The sequence below is a fragment of the Hypanus sabinus genome, chromosome 9, assembly GCF_030144855.1.
Source record: "Hypanus sabinus isolate sHypSab1 chromosome 9, sHypSab1.hap1, whole genome shotgun sequence".
Lineage (NCBI taxonomy): Eukaryota > Metazoa > Chordata > Chondrichthyes > Myliobatiformes > Dasyatidae > Hypanus > Hypanus sabinus.
Window position 1 is genome coordinate 67,493,687 of NC_082714.1, and position 17,826 is coordinate 67,511,512.

At 39.9% G+C, this 17,826-nt stretch overlaps 1 protein-coding gene across 5 annotated transcripts in view; it reads right to left on the minus strand.

Moving 5' to 3' along the window:
• tom1l2 (target of myb1 like 2 membrane trafficking protein) overlaps positions 1–17,826 on the minus strand; it is a 161,787-nt gene that overhangs the window by 3,419 nt on the left and 140,542 nt on the right. For 3 of the 5 annotated variants that reach the window (XM_059979846.1, XM_059979845.1, XM_059979847.1), the window contains 3 exons: positions 16,537–16,593; positions 5,478–5,514; positions 616–5,031 (listed from right to left, as the gene is read on the minus strand). The exons of 1 other annotated variant lie outside the window; for it this stretch is intronic. In XM_059979846.1, coding sequence (XP_059835829.1) covers positions 4,883–5,031; positions 5,478–5,514; positions 16,537–16,593 — 243 coding nt within the window. In that variant the 3' untranslated portion in view covers positions 616–4,882. Of the gene's footprint in view, positions 1–615; positions 5,032–5,477; positions 5,515–16,536; positions 16,594–17,826 lie in introns of those variants that run through there. One more of the 5 variants, XM_059979848.1, reaches the window with a different exon arrangement.

The following is a 17,826-nucleotide window of genomic DNA, read 5'->3' on the forward strand; positions in this document are numbered from 1 at the left end:
GATCAAATGAAACATAAAAATAGCATTATTTAGAATAGTTGAAGCTAAAATAGCAACCATTCATTTGCACTTTAATTATTATTAAATCATTTGAGATCATTAGTACAGTGGTGTCAAAGACTGTTGATCATAAGCTTACTGCTTCACATATTATTACACTAAACTCTCTCACAACAATATCTGAAAACACAGTATCTGCAGTCCACTGTCTCTAATTCTTTGTGCAAATCACCCATTTGTTATATTAGCAACAAAGTCAGATTATCAAATAATACATACCTTACTACCAACAAACTAATCCTTTCATAAGTAGACATTAAGAACTGATTTTGTAACTTTTTTTTACAATAAATCCAATGAACTGTACATTAATATTCTTATTAGTATTTCTATTAACCATTTTATACATTTTTGAATAACTTTTCTCCAGGATGACATTATACTCTATCCAGATATGCCAGGGTAATTTTATCCAATTTATTTGCATTATAAACATGTTTTGCAACATCTGAACCAAAAAATATTTTTTTTAAGCTCCAGGGTGACACCTTCATCTGTAAAACTTAAATGCAAACTAGGGGGCATGGCAATTGGAGGCCAAACTAGGGGGCATGGCAATTGTAGGCCAAACTAGGGGGCATGGCAATTGGAGGCCAAACTAGGGGGCATGGCAATTGTAGGCCAAACTAGGAGGCATGGCAATTGTAGGCCAAACTAGGGGGCATGGCAATTGTAGGCCAAACTAGCTTAATGAATCTTGTTGGCTTCAAATGAAAGGCAGTTGGACATGGAAAAGAACAGGAAACAGGTCTAATTTCACAAGAATTCATCTCTAATGAAAGATGCAAGTCAAGAATCTGCACAGTTCAAATGACTTGTTTAATAGATACTTACACCATCGAGGTTACTTATGGTATTTTATTTACCTTGACTCCCTTTTACCCAATTTATATCACCCATGACCCTCATAAATTAAACAGCACACAAAAAAGCAACATATAGCCAGACCCTACTTAAAAAGAGCATTCCCTGTCATCTATATATCTTCAATTAGAAAGAGATCTTTAAACTTGCAAATTCTGTCATTCTTTCACATCATAACGATGCTAAATAAAAATAATCACATACTTTACTAAGTCCACTTACTGCAAAATAAATAAGTTTAAAAGGACTAAAATAGCTTTTTACAATGAAACTTACTTAAAACAAATTGAGGAGTCAAACCATGCCAGTTTCATAGAAGTCAGATTTTTTTTTACATACAGTATGTGCATGAAGTCGTGCACTTTAGCAGTCTGATTCCTTGGTCTCCAACACAATTATACACAGCAACTAAGAGGGAAATTTCAGGGTTCAAGCATAAAGCAGGATCTTGTGCCAAGAGAAGAGCTTGAATCCGTGACTTTCAAAAGACACTGCAGCTGCAAGTAGAGTAGGTTCAATTTGCACCGTGCCTGCACTCCTCTGTTGCGTGAACATACATCTCAGCAAAGTGGGCTGACATATACAGCAAGAACCAACAGAGTTAGAGACCCCCCCCCCCCACCCCCCAAAGGTGCCTATCATGCAGGTAAATCTATTCACTCAAATCTAAGAATTGGTCGTTTATTTGAGTGTAGACACAAAAGGGAAAACACTGACTTTTTAAATTTTGTGTTTTTTGCTGCTCAGAATATTCTTGCAATGCCAAAATACTTAAGTCATATAACAAAACAATAAAGCCCAATTTAAAGTGGTCCAGAAAATGGAACCTGGAAACACCAGCAGAAACAATAGAAATTTAAGGCAAGAACAAAAATGTTTCAAGGAGATGATCTTGTGAAGCTAGGTTTCTCTCTCCAAAGCTCTTGCTTGATCTGCTGAGTGTTCTGAGCATTTGTTTTATTTTTATTTTGGAGTTCCCATGTTTTGAAACTGGAGCAATTAACTTTTGATTACTATACAATTGAATAATCTGGCTGATGGCTTCTCTCTTCCCTTCCAGTCCTGATGAAGGATTTTGGCCCAAAATGTTGATTGTTTAGATGCTGCCTGACCTACTGAGTTACTCCACCATTTAATGTATGTTGCTTTCAATTTTAAAGAAAATATTAATTTGGCCTTCCAGTCCCTGCAATCTCCTCATGGTTTTGTCCTTCTTCTGTATAACAAAATATTCAGATCCCCAAGTTCCAGCCTCTTGTTTATCCTAACATTCTTCAGCTGTAAAGGTTGGAGAAATTGTCAGTCCTCTCCCAAACCTTTACACCTCTCTATTTTTCTAAGTTATCTTTAAAATTCAAATTGTTGACCAAACTTATAACAATCTTTTTAATAACAAGTCAGTCAGTTTTTGCTAGATAACACTTTGGTGAAGCTCTAAAGAAGAGACTTGTTTTCATCACAGCACTCCATAGAAAAGTTATTTTGTTTTTTTTTAAAAAAGACCAGGGCGTTTAAGGTTCTTTGATGCTTCTCATTTTGTTGAAGCATTTGACAAACCCAGTTGTACACAAAAATGTTCAAAATATAGTGAACGCAGAGTGATATCAATAGTGATTATGATCATGAAATACTCATCTTTCAAATAACGGCCATGTAGACCTTACAATGAACAAACATGAGAACTGCAAACAAGGAATCAACTGCTTTCTATGTCTATGCATTAGTCACCACACCTCCCCAACGATATGCCAATGTGTCTCTCTCATTGATCTGTGGAAACCCCTCACCTCACCACTACCGAACCCAAACCTTTGTATCTCTGGCAGTAACTGCAGCAGTGAATTACTTAATGATACAAACTATATTCTCTTACAGAAAAGGAAAAGCTGTAAAAGAAAGAATAGGGGCATGGGTTAGAACTGAGAAAATTTACAAATCTATTCACGTCTATATTGAGTAAAATACTCCTGATTTAGCTGAGAATGAATTTAGTGCTAGAGGCAGTGTTACACACTATTTTGCATTTATATAGCATCTGTAACATGGAAAGCTAAAGATAAAACATGATGCTTAATCAAAGGAAATAATGTAATAGCATGATTAATTTTAAGGAGGCTCTTATGGGGGAAGCGGAGATGGACAACTTAGGGAAGAGGATTCTGGAGCTAAGGATTGAAATGATCTAAGGTATGGGCAACTGTTTGTCTTTCAAGATGGAGTTCACTGATACCAATTTACTATTGGAAGGGAGAAGCCAGAAAACTAACATTCCAGTATTAAATTACCTCATGAATACCTTTCTTAATGTGCTCAGTATGCTGCCACTAATAATGACCAATATTTAAATTTGTTGATATTCAGTTCAAAAATATTTCTGTAGAAACAAACCCCAAGTTTGGGAAAGAAAAAACTAAATGCTAGGTATTTTCTAACATGTTCAATCAGTCTTGAGGAAAAATTTCATACCAATTGTTAATTTTTACTCAAATTCCTTTTTGATACTCAGTTCTAGGCAAGATGACAAAAGTGGATCAGAAAGGCAAAATACAACTTGAAAGAATGTAAAAACCTAAATGTATTGTGGGCACATTTGAAAGCAAACTTACTTATTTAAACTTCCTTATTCCTTATTCTCCATAATTCTTTATTTTACTACTTTTACATCGCATGTTCTCCTTTCTATAATGAAGATTTTACCATATGGTTAACTCATTCAAGGCACAAATTCAAGTAGCCAAATCTTTAAGCTGTAACAATGTGTATAGGTTTGACTCTGGTACCAAAGTGATGAATACAAGTAAACACACAGACACTAAATGTCTGAAAGGAAGCAAAACAAAAGAGGGCACTTTGTAGTGAACAGTGAAAGCAAATCAGAAGCACCATAATGATGCACTCACATAGGGATATACAAAAACAAGCAGCTCCCTCATCTTTAAATATGCTTTTAAAATTTAAAATATAAATTTTACAGACCGAAATAAACATCTTCTAACAGTCAACCTGAAGCAAGCATTAATATTTATACAGACCTGATTTCACAGGAAATAGAATGCAATGCCAACTTCCTGTGAAAATATTTATCCCCTTCAATAAACTGTCCAGGTGCTAGCAAGTCATTTCAACACTATTGTCTACCTCTAGGTGGCATAAACATTTTCGAATTAAAACCAATGGCACCAGCCACAAACCTGGACTCCAGGGTTTAAAGAAAAAAGATCTTTCTGCACACATGAACCAGAAATTATCATTTACCACTGTGTGATATAAACCACAAAAGTGGCTAGTTGAACAATGATCAGCTTTTTTAACAACATTAAAATGCATCCTGTATTTAATGGATTATTTCCAAGTGCAGTTCCAGCCATGATACACTGCCTTTAGTGTCATACTGTTATACAATTAGTTAAAACACGCTAAGGTATAGCTTAGAACAAACCTGAATTTTTCAAATGTCCTTTATAACATTAATAACCTCTGTGATATCTGTTAAATAGTACAAGGTGCTCTGAGTCTTCAGTATTGAAATCCAGTTAGAGGAAACAGTTTACTTTGAGATTAAAGTTTATTTTCCCAGGACATACTTAATAAAATGTTATTGTTTTAAGAATAGGTAACTGCCATCCAATGATGCAATTTTTTCCATCAGTGAGTTGCAGATTAATCAAAAAACAGGCCCTTTGGAGTCACGAACTGTTTGGTACATATGATATATTTTAAAGTCTAATGGTATGTGTGAATAATATTTAATTCAGTGGCAGCATTTTAAAAAGATAGTGGTTTGAAAAAGATGTTTGCCAGTTTTTAGCCAAAGTCCACAGCAACTAAGGCAGTTTGAGGAGACAAGAGCATTAAAGGGAATGCACAAAATCATTCAGTGCATCACCATAAACACAGCACCTTGCCCAGTAACAGATGAACCTCACGCATGTGAACACACACACTAAAGCACAGTTATTTACAAAGCAAAGAGGGCATCCTTAGATCGGTCCTGTTTCTTCATATTTGCACCTGGCAGTGGAGGAGAGTTGTTGCTGGAGGTAGAGGATGGCAGACTTGGGACTCTCTCTGCTGCTTTTGCTCTTTCTTCCAAAAACTTGTCAAATTCTACAATGCAAAACACAAACAAGAATATATAACAAGCTCTTGAAGACAGCTTGCTCCTTATAGATTGAACCTACTGAAATTTGTCAGCCCCAGTTGAGACAATGAGAAAATGACATGATTCTACAGCAGTGAACCTTGAGGCACCATCCAGAAAATCAGGGACATGGAGAAGCTACCCAAATAACCTGCTCTTTGCCATAGTCTCCTCAGCGTCTTTTCCAGAGGTACATCCATACCTATGAACTCACCACAGGAGAAATAAGATATTGGTGCTTTAAACTTCCTGCTCTCACTGCTCATTTCTGGGTTTTACAAACAGACAAAATGCTAAGATATCTTGAAGTAACATTTAAACATATTTATGAGTTTAGTATTTCAAAGGCTGATCCAAGACAACTAGCTTTGCTAAAAAACTGTATAAAGAAGATACTGTGAAGCAAACCCACCTTCACTTGTAACCCCTTCTTCTGCCTCATCACCCGTCTGAAATTAAAAGCAAAATGTCATTTTAACGTCAGTCCGCTATAGCTAGAAAATATCCCTTGCATATCAACATAATAAGACAAATCTGGAACAATTTGTTCAATTCTCTCAATAAGAATCATTGCTTGAAAAGAAAGCATGGAATTTGGCCCATAATTTATCTTTCTTGACTACATTTTTAAAAAATTTAGACAGTGTGTAACAAGAATATAATGTCACCAAATGATTAAAATATTTAAAATCACACAGAAGTACACTGTAAGAAAGCCAGAGAAGATAGAATTGCAGAGTTGAGGGACTGATAAGAAACTAATAATGGTATTAAACAAATACATTTCACTCTCCTCTCCCATGTACTAGTCCAATGAAAGTCAATGAAACACTGATAATATTTTTTATTAGATAGAAGTATTTGATTTTGAAACCAGATGGTTTTCTCCCCTCCCATATTTTGAAATGTTATTTAGAAACTAAGTTAATCATAATGTTTAGAACATCCTATATTGGAAGTCTTGATGAAGGGTTTCAGCCCAAAGCGCTGACTGTTTTTTCCCATTGATGCTGCCTGGCCTGCTGAGTCCCTCCAGCGTTTTGAATGTGTATGTTGGTACAGCTTAGCTTTTCTACTATAAAACTATATTGACCACATCTAATTTCAATTGACCACATATTGCTCCACAACTGGATAATGCTTGTTTATTTCTGCAATAGGGCAGGAAGCAGCAACATTTTCTGAACATTAAAATGCTGCCAATCAAGAGTTGTCAATATAGTGTTTTCCCATAACCTTGCACTACCGCTACACCATGGTAAAAAAAAGTCGGTTATCATAAACTTTCCCAACTAAAGTTTCAAGAGTTCAGCAAACTACATATGACTAAGTAAGTCATTTGTGAATATTAAGTGCAGTGGGAAAAGGAATGGATTTTTGTCAAGATGTATGAGAAAATGATTACCGTAGATTCCGGACTACAGAGCGCACCTGATTAAAAGCCGCACGCTCTAATTTTAGAAAGAAAATCAATTTTGTACTTGTACAAGCCGCACCGGATTTTAAGCCGCAGGTGTCCCACGTTGTAATATGAGATATTTACACAGAAAGATATTACACGTGAGGATTTTTTAACTTTTAGTTAAATCCGTATGGTAACATAAACAAATACATATTGCAAAAGCTTTTTTTCGAACAGTGCCTGTAACACAGCTACTTTTAAATATACATACGTATCGGTAACACACAAATTACGTTGCGTATACTTTTTTACTGAACAGTGCACGAACAACATTCCAATATCTCCTAACGACTGGTAAAAAAAATATATATACTGCAGCCTACCAGGAAAAGTTATTGATCGCCTTCTTCATCTTCCTCCGGCGCACTAAAACCATCAAAGTCCTCTTCTTCAGTGTCCGAATTGAACAACCTCAGGATCTCGTCACTCACTTCAGTCTCTTCGTTGTCGCTCTCACTTGAGCGCACGCGGTCCTCTTCATCACGCAGCAGTCCAGCCTTTCGAAACCCGCTGGTGATGGTGGATGTTGTGACACAGCTCCACGCATTTAGGATCCACTGGCAGACTTGAGTTAAAGATGCTCTTTGCATGCATCCTGTTTTGGTAAAGGATTTCTCGCCGCTCGTCATCCAAGCCTCCCACTCAACGTGCAGCGCCACTTTAAATGCCCGGTTCACGCTGATGTCCAGTGGCTGCAAATACTTCGTGGTGCCCCCAGGAATCACAGCTGGAATTGAGTTTGTACTCTTGATGGCAGCTTTCACTGAACTTTCATTGTCAGCCGCTTAAAAAATCACCATCGGTGGAAGCTTTAGTCCGGATGCTGTGCAGCTCAGAACACAAGTGAAATGCGTTCTCTCATGGCCACTTGTTTTCAGTGTGATGGACGAGTCACCTTTTTTATTAACAGTCCGAGTGAGAGGCAGGTCAAACGTCAAAGGTACTTCATCCATATTTATGATATCATCCGGCCCGATGGAATTCTCCGCTATCTTTGTTTGAGTGAATGTGCGGAAGTTAGCAAGTTATTCCTCGTGGTGTCGGGAGGGAGCTGCTGACACAGAGTCGTCTCATAAATCTAAAACACCACGATGGCCCACCTCTAAAATCTTCGATTTTCATTTTGGTGGTGATTGCTTTAGCCTTCAGTCTGATCTGCACGGTGGAAACATTGCGGCCGCCTGCTCTCTGTGTGTTAACCCAGTCTTCAAGAAAGTTTTCAAGTTCGGGCCATCTGCTATGATTACCTCTGAAAGCTTTTGTCGTCTTTTTGCATTGACTCAGTTCTTCACGCTGGCGTCTCCACCGTCTCACCATCGATTCATTTATGCCAAGATTATGTGCAGCAGCTTGATTTCCTTCTTCAACCGCCAGATTGATCGCCTTTAACTTAAAAGCTGCATCATATGCTTTTTCTTCGAGTGTTTTCCATGTTGATGAGGGTGAGTACAAATGACTGATTTACAATAATTTAATTGTGAAAGTGCGCTTGATTTATTGTACAATTTCATTGGACCTCTGTGAACTACTCATCAATTTTATTGGTCTACTGTTATGAGGCAAATGTTTTTGGCGGCATGAAAAAAAAACATGCATTAGCCGCACCGTAGTATAGGCCGCAGTGTTGCCGCAGTGTTCAAAGCGTGGGAAAAAAGTAGCGGCTTATAGTCCGGAATTTACGGTACTAGAATTTAGGAGGGTACATAGCAACAAGATGATATAGATGTGACAAACACTTTAAAAAAACTTCCAGAGCTATCTTTTAAAAAGAGAAGTCATGAAATCAGATGAATATTTCTAACAATGAGAATATATGAGGAATGAGAGGAATACATCAGGCATTAAGACCATAGGTCATAGGAGCAGAATTAGGCCATTTGGCCAATTGAGTCTGCTTTGCCATTCAAACATGGCTGATCCTTTTTTCCCTTCCTTAGCTCCACTCCCCAGCCTTCTCCCTGTAATCTTTGATGCCGTGGTCATTCAAGAACCTGTCAATCTCCACCTTAAATACAGCCAACGACTTGCCCTCCACAGCTGCCTGTGATAACAAATTCCACAAATTCACCACCTTTTGGCTAAAGAAATTTCTCCGCATCTCTGTTTTATCCTGAGGCTGTGCCCCATTGTTCTTGACTTCCCACTAAAGGAAACATGCTTTCCACATCTACTCTGTCCTGGCTTTTCAACATTCGAAAGGTTTCAATAAGATCACCCCTCATCCATCTAAATTCCAGTGAGTACAGGGACAAAGCCATCAAATATTCCTCATATGATACCCCTTTAATTTCCAAAGTGATCCTTGTGAACATTCTCTGAACCCTCTCCAATGCCAGCACATCTTTTAGAACCATAGAACATTACAGCACAGAAACAGGCCTTTTGGCCCTTCTTGGCTGTGCCACACCATTTTTCTGCCTAGTCCAACTGACTTGCACCTGGACCATATCCCTCCATACCCCTCTCATCCATGTCCCTGTCCAAGTTTTTCTTAAATGTTAAAAGTGAGAAGCATTCACCACCTCAAATGGCAGTTCATTCCACACTCCCACTACTCTGTGTGAAGAAGCTCCCCATAAGGTTCCCTTTAAACTTTTCCCTTTTCACCCTTAATCCATGTCCTCTGGTTTTTTTCTCCCCTAGCCTCAGTGGAAAAAGCCTGCTTGCATTCACTCTATCTATACCCATCATAATTTTATACACCTCTATCAAATCTCCCCTCATCCTTCTAAGCTCCAGGGAATAAAGTCCCAACCTATTTAACCTTTCTCTGTAACTCAGTTTCTCAAGTCCCGGCAACATCCTCATAAACCTTCTCTGCACTCTTTCAACCTTATTAATATCTTCCCTATAATTCGGTGACCAAAACTGCACACAATACTCCAAATTTGGCCTCACCAATGCCTCACCATCCACTTTCCTGGTAACCTCTTCGAAAAACTCTAATAGATTGGTTAAACATGACCTACCACGCACAAAGCCATGTTACCTCTCCCTAGTAAGTCCCTGTCTATCCAAATACTTGTAGATCCTATCTCTTAGTACTCCTTCCAATAATTTACCTACTACTGACGTTAAACTTACCGGCCCGTAATTTCCAAGATTACTTTCAGAGCCTTTTTTAAACAATGGAACAACATGAGCTATCCTCCAATCCTCCGGCACCTCACCCATGGATACCGACATTTTAAATATATCTGCCAGGGCCCCTGCAATTTCAACACTAGTCTCCTTCAAGGTCCAAGAGAATACTCTGTCAGGTCTTGGGGATTTATCTACTCTGGTTTGTCTCAAGACAGCAAGCACCTCCTCCTCTTTAATCTGTATAGGTTCCATGACCTCACTATTTGTTTGCTTTATTTCCATAGACTCCTTACCAGTTTCCTTAGTAAATACAGATGCAAAAAACCCATTTAAGATCTCCCCCATTTCTTTTGGTTCCATACATAGCCGACCACTCTGATCTTCAAGAAGACCAGTTATATCCCTGTAGAAACTCTTAGGATTATCCTTCACCCTGACTGCCAAAGCAACCTCGTGTCTTCTTTTAGCCCTCCTGATTTCTCTCTTAAGTATTTTCTTGCACTTTTTATACTCCTCAAGCACTTTATTTGCTCCATGTTCCCTATACCTGTCATACATTTCTCTCTTCTTCATCATCAGATTTCCAATATCCCTCGAAAAACAAGTTTCCTTATTCAACACATCACCTGTGAGTCAGCTGGTGTGGCATACTGCGTCCGGTGCTCCCGGTGTGGCCTTTTATATATTGGTGAGACCTGACGCAGACTGGGAGACCATTTCGCTGAACACCTACGCTTGGTCCGCCAGAGAAAGCAGGATCTCCCAGTGGCCACACATTTTAATTCCATGTCCCATTCCCATTCTGATTTGTCGATCCATGGCCTCCTCTATTGTCAAGATGCAGCCACACTTAGGTTGGAGGAACAATACCTTATATACTGGCTAGGTAGCCTCCAACCTGATGGCATGAACATTGACTTCTCTAACTTCTGTTAATGCCCCTCCTCCCCTTCTTACCCCATCCCTGATATATTTAGTTTTTTTTTATTTCTTTCTCTTTCTGCCCATCACTCTGCCTGTTCTTCATCTCCCTCTGGTGCTCCCCTCCCCTTTTCTTTCTCCCTAGGCCTTCCGTCCCATGACCCTTTCCCTTCTCTAGCTCTGTATCCCTTTTGCCAATCACCTTTCTGGCTCTCAGCTTCTCTGGTCTTCTCCTATCATTTCACATTCTCCCCTCCCCTCCTACTTTCAAATCTCTTACTATCTTTCCTTTCAGTTAGTCCTGACGAAGGGTCTTGGCCCAAAACGTCGACAGCGCTTCTCCCTATAGATGCTTTCCGGCCTGCTGTGTTCCACCAACATTTTGTGTGTGTTGCTTGAATTTCTAGCATCTGCAGATTTCCTCGTGTTTTCCTTATTCTTATTCACTCTGCCTTTAATCCTGACAGGAACATACAAACTCCACACTCTCAAAATTTCTCCTTTGAAGGCCTCCCACTTACCAGTCACATTTTTGCCAGAGAACAACCTGTCCCAATCTTCACTTTTTAGATCCTTTCTCATTTCTTCTAATTTGGCCTTTTTCCAGTTTAGTTCCTCAACCCGAGGACCAGATCTATCTTTATCCACAACCAAGTTGAAACTAATGGCGTTATGATCAATAGACCCTAAGTGTTCCCCTACACACACTTACATCACTTGTCCTAACTCATTTCCTAATAAGAGATCTAATATTGCACCCTCTCTAGTTGGTACCTCTATATATTGATTTAGAAAATGTTCCTGAACACATTTTACAAACTCTAACCCGCCTAGACCTGTAACAGTATGGGAGTCTCAATCAATATGTGGAAAATTAAAATCCCCTACTATCACAACTTCATGTTTCCTGCAGTCGTTTGCTATCTCTCTGCAGATTTGCTCGTCCAATTCTCGCTGACTATTGGGTGGTCTGTAATACAACCCCATTAATGTGGTCATACCTTTCCTGTTTCTCAGCTCCACCCATATGGCCTCGGTAGACAAGCCCTCTAACCTGTCCTATCTGAGCACTGCAGTAACACTTTCCCTGACTAGCAATTCCACAAACCCCACCCTTCATCCCTCTGCCTCTATCACGTCTGAAACATCGGAACCCTGGAACATTAAGCTGCCAGTCCTGCCCTCCCTGCAGCCAAGTTTCATTAATGGCTATAATGTCATAATTCCATGTGTCAATCCATGCCCTCAGCTCATCAGCCTTCCCCACAATACTCCTTGCATTGAAATAGACACACCCCAGAAGATTATTACCAACACACAATACCCTTCTGTTTGTGACTTTGTCATTTATTTTCACCCCCACTCCACTATCTGCTCTGGCACTCTGGTTCCCATCCCCCTGCAAATCTAGTTTAAACCCTCCCCAATAGCACTAGCAAACCTCCCTGCAAGGATATCGGTCCCCCTGTAATTCAGGTGTAACCCATCTCTCTTGTACAGGTCCCACCTGCCCCAGAAGAGGTCCCAATGATCCAAAAATCTGAAACCCTGCCCCCTACACCAGTTCCTCAACCACATGTTCATCCTCCAGAGCATCCTACACTTACACGTGGCACAGGTAGCAATCTTGAGATTACTACCCTTGAGGTCCTGCTTTTTAACTTCCTACCAAGCTCTCTATTCTCAATCCTCAGGACCTCCTCACTCTTTTTTCCCATGTCATTGGTACCGATGTGTACCATGACATCTGGCTGATCGCCCTCCCACTTCAGAATGCTATGCACGCGATCAGAGACACCCTGACCCTAGCACCCGGGAGGCAACAAACCATCCAGGAGTCTCTGTCATGACCAAAGAACCTCTTGTCTGTACCTCTAACTATCGAGTCCCCTATCACTACCACTCTCCTCTTCTTCCACCCTCCCTTCTGCACTACAGAACCAGACTCAGTGCCAGAGATCCGGCTACTGCAGCTTGTTCCAGGTAAGTAAATCGGTATACTTGTTGCTGAGGGGAATGGCCTCAGGGGAACCCTGCTCTGCCTGCCCTTTCCCCTTCCCTCGCCTGATGGTAACCAGTAACCCAATTACCTGTGCCCTGCTCCTTTGATGTAACTACCTCCCTGAAACTACTATCTATAAACTCCTCATTCTCCAGAATGATCAGGAGGTCATCCAGCTCCTGCTCCAGTTCCCTAACACGGTTTGTTAGGAGCTGCAGCTGGATGCACTTCTTGCAGGTGTCATTGTCAGGGACACTAGAGGTCTCCCTGACTTCCCACATCCTGCAAGAGAAGCACTTGAACATCCTGCCTGGCATTCCCTCTAAACTTACTAGTTAAAAAAGAAATCAAATGAGAAAACAACAACAACTTACCGGAACCTACCCCCGCCTCTGCCTGTTCATGTCAAAGCCTGCTGAACCAAAGCCATCCCACTCTGACTCTGTCCACTCCGATGATGGCCGCTTCACTAGACGAAACTTTTTTTATAGTGCGCTAGCTGACCAGCTGTCTTCAGCTCCTCCACTCCCAATTGCTTGGCCGTTTAAAAAACTGAAAAAGCCCGTGAATCCTCTCCTTCTCAAGCTCTGACAATGCTTAGATAAGGAGCCCAAAACTGTTCACTATACTCAAGATGAGGCCTCACCAGTACCTTATAAAGCCTCGGCATCATATCCTTGCTCTTATCTTCTAGACCTCTTGAAATGAATGCTAATATTGCATTTGCCTTCCTCACCACTGACTCTAGCTACAAGTTATCCTTTAGGGTGTTCTGCACAAGGATTCCCATGTCCTTTTGTAACCTCAGATTTGTGGATTTTCTCCCAGTTTGGAGAATAGTCTGCACATTTATTTCTTCTACCAAAATGCAGAACCATTCATTTTCCAACATATTTCATTTGCCACTTTTTTGCCCATCCTAATCTGTCTAAGTCTTTCTGCAGCCTTCCTGTTTTCTCAACACTACCTCCCCCTCCACCAAACTTGGCAACAAAGCCATCTATACCATCATCTAAATCACTGATACACAACATAAAAAAAACGGTCCCAACACTAATCCATGCAGAACACCACTAGTCACTGGCAGCCATCCTCTTATTCCCACTCGCTGCCTCCTACCAATCAGCCAATACTCTAACCCTGCTAGTAACTTTCCCATAATACCATGGGGTCTTAACTTGGTAAATAGACTCAGGTGTGGCACATTGTCAAACGCCTTCTGAAAAACCAAATATACAACATCCATTACATTCCCTTTATTATCCATTATTATCCATTACTTGTAACCTCCTCAAAGATTTCCAGCAAGTTCTTCAGGCAAGATTTTCCCTTAAGGAGACCATGCTGACTTTGTCCTATCTTGCTCTGTGTCACCAAGTACTTGACTACAACATCTTCCCATCCACTGAGGTCAAGCTAATTTCTTCTCTGCTGCCTCCCTCCTTTCTTACAGACCGGAGTGACATTTGCAATTTTCCAGTCCTCTGGAACCATGCCAGAGTCCAATGATTCTTGAAAAATCATTACTAATGCCTCTACAATCTCTACTGCTACCTCTTTCCGAACCCTAGGGTGCAGTTCATCTGGTCCGGGTGACTTATGCACCTTTAGGTCTTTTAGTTTTTCAAGCACCTTCTCCCTTGTAATAGTAACTGCACTTACTTCTCTTCCTGCACACACTTCAACATCTGGTACACTGCTAGTGTCTTCCACAGTGAAGACTGGCTTGCTTTCAAGTTTCATCTTTTCTCTCCTAATGACTCTTTTAGATGTTTTCTGCAGGTTTTTTTAAAAGCTTCCCAATCCTCTATCTTCCCACTAATTTTTACTTTGTTGTATGTCCCCCGTTTTGCTTTTACATTAGCTTTGACTCCCCATGTCAGACACAGTTGTACTATTTTGCCATTTGAGTATTTCTTTGTTTTTGGAATATATCTACCAGGCACTTTCCTCATTTTCCCCAGATACTCATCAATTGTTACTCTGCTGTCATCCCTGCCAGCATCTCCTTCCAGTTTACTTCAGCCAACTCCTCTCTCATACCACTGTAACTTCCTTCACTCCACTGAAATACTGTTACACCAAATTTTAATTTCTCCCCAAATTTCAAGTTGAACTCAATCATATTGTGATCACTGGTCCTAAGGGTTCCTTTACCTTAAGCTCCCTAATCGTCTCCAGTTCATTACATGACACCCAATTCAGTACAATTCCCTTAATAGGCTCAACAACAAACTGCTCTAAAAAGCCATCTTGTAGGCATTCAACAAATTCATTCTCTTGGGATCCATTACCAACCTGATTTTCCTAATTGACCTCCATGTTAAAATCTTCTGTGACTATCATAACATTGCCCTTTTGACATGCCTTTTCTATTTCTCATTGTAACCTGTAGTCCGCCTCCCAGCTACTGTTTGGAGGCTTGTATATAACTGCTATCAGGGTCCTTTTACCCTTGCAGTTTCTTAAACTCAAGCCACAAGGATTCAACATCTTCCAATCCTATCTCACAACTTTCTAATGATTTGATACCATTCTTTACTAGCAGAGCCATGCCACTTCTTCTGCCTACTTTTTTCTTCCTCTGATACAACATGTAACTTTGAACATCCAGCTCCAAACTACAACCATTCTTCAGCCATGATTCAGTGATGCCCACAACATCATATCTGGCAATATATAAAAGTGCAACAAGATCATCCACCTTATTTCTTATACTTCGTGCAGTGAACTATAAACACTTTGAGTACTGTATCTGCTATCCTTTTTGATGCTGCATCCTTAATGCACTGATACTCACCCTGCTGACTGCAATTTTGTCCTATCATCTGTCTGCCCTTCCTGACAGCCTGATTACACATTACCTGTGTTTTTTTTCCCATCCGTCCTATCCTGAGTCTCTTCACTCTGGATCCCATCCCCCTGCCAAATTAGTTTAAACCCTCCCCAAAAGATCTAATAAACCTGCCCGAGAGAATATTGGTCCCCTCACGTTCAGTTACAACCCGTCCGTTTTGTATAAGTCATACCTCTCCCAGAAGAGATTAATGATCCAAGAACCTGAAGCCCTGCACCCAGCTTCTCAACCACGCATTTATTTGCCAAATCATCCTGTTTCTATCCACCCTGGTGCATGGCATAGGTAGCAATCTAGAAATTACTTTCTGTGAGGTCCTACTTCTCAGCTTTCTGCTAGGCTTTCTATAATTTCTCTCTTTTGGACCTCATTGCTTTTCCTTCCTATGTCGCTGAGCCTCAAGCGACAGAGGTATGGAGAAGGTTAAGCAGGTTGGGAATTTTTACACCGGAGCACAAGAAAACGAAGGGTGATCTTATAGAGGTATATAAACTCATTAGGGCAGAGATAGGTGAATGCACAGTCTTTTTTTCAGAGTTAGGGAATCAAGAACTGGAGGACAGAGGTTTAAGATGAAAAGGGAACGATTTAATAGGAATCTGAGGAGAAAATTTCTTACCCCAGAAGGTGGTCAATATATAGAATGAGCTGCCAGAAGAAGTGTTAGAGTCAGGTACATTGACAATATTTTAAGATATTTGGACAGGTATACTGAAATGAAAGGTTTAGGTTTAGAGGACTATGGGCCAAACTCTGGCAAATGCAAGTATTTTAGATGGAAATCCTGGTCATCATGCACCAGTTGGGTTGAAGGGCCTGTTCCCATGCCATGTGACTCTATGACTATCTCCCTTCCGTTAACAGAAATTGGGGCAATATTCCAACAAATGACTAGACATATTTTGCAAGCCAAGGGACAGGATGCAATTCACATTGATAAGACAATGTCATACACAACCTCGTGACTTTTTTTTTAATTTTGAAAATTAGAAAATATAATTTCACAAGAAGCTTTACAGTCGCTTCTAATGTAAATAGTATGAGAAGGTAGGGTGTAGCAGTGTGATGGGAAAATAGAAAAAGAAAAAAAAAACAGCAAGTAAAATGCAATCCAAAACGGAAGTAAAATAGCAAAAGGCCCTCACCACATCAGTGCTGAGCCATTCCTCAACGTCGTCCATGAGAGACTGTGCAACAGGAATCTACAAAGTGATGGAAAACCCAAACCAGACAACCACAAAATAAAATAAAGCTTATAATGGAAATGTAACAATTCAAAATTTACAAAAGGAAATACTGCACTGAAATATAATCAGAGAAATAACATAATCAATTTAAAATGTATCAACACACACTTTAAAAGTAAATATACATGAAGCAAATGATGGCATCTTTTTAAGGATACCTAACTGCATTGGATAAAACTTTATTCATGGCCAATTTTAAAAACTTAGGAGACTATATTACTACCATCAAGATAAATGCTAAGCTGTAACATTGACTGGGAGTTTGATTGTAATCTATGGGGATTTAGCTATGTAGAGCAACAGAGTTCTTTGCCTTCTAATAATGCGCCTTTTAGAGTGGGCCATTGTCCTTCATGTTACTGGGTATTTTTCTTCTAGGGCAATGCATCAGTGGAAATATCCTGCTTCCTTCCTCAAAGTATCAGCCATTATGTCAGGACACATGAAGAGATTCAACGTACTTTCTGACTGAAAGGAAGTAATTTTGGTTTGGAGAAAGCTCATAATAAAAAACGTTCAATCACTATAGAAGGGAAAACTTGTCTAGTGAGGCTTTATGGGAGGAACTGAGGAATAAAAAAGATATGACCATGTTAATGGGGCTATATTACAGACTGTGGGATTTAGAGGAACACATTTGTAGAGTGATTGTAGACTTGCAAGAAATGGTTGTGATAGTAGGTGCTTTAAATTTTCCACATTTTGACTGGGATTCACATACTGTTAAAGGACTAGGTGGGATAGAGTTTGTCAAATGTGTTTAAGAAGGTTTCCTTCATCAGTACGTAGAAGTTCCAATGAGAGAGTGTGCAATACATGACCTCCTATTCGGGAATGAGACAGGGCAGGTGACAGAAGTTTGTGTAGGGGAACACTTTGCAACCAGTGATCATAATGCCATTAGTTTCCAAGTAATCATGGATAAGGATAGGTCTGGTCCTCATGTTGAAAATTTAAACTTGAGAAAGTCCAATTTTGATGGAATCATAAAGTATCTGACAAGTGTGGATTGGGAAAGGCTGTTTTCTGACAAAGGTGTACATGGGAATTGGGAGGCCTTCAAAAGTGCAATTTTGAGAGCACAAAGCTAATATGTGCCTGTAATAATAAAATGCAAGAATAACAGGTTTAGGGAAACTTGGGTTTCAAGAGATACTAAGGCTCTGGTTAAGAAAAAATAGGAGGTGC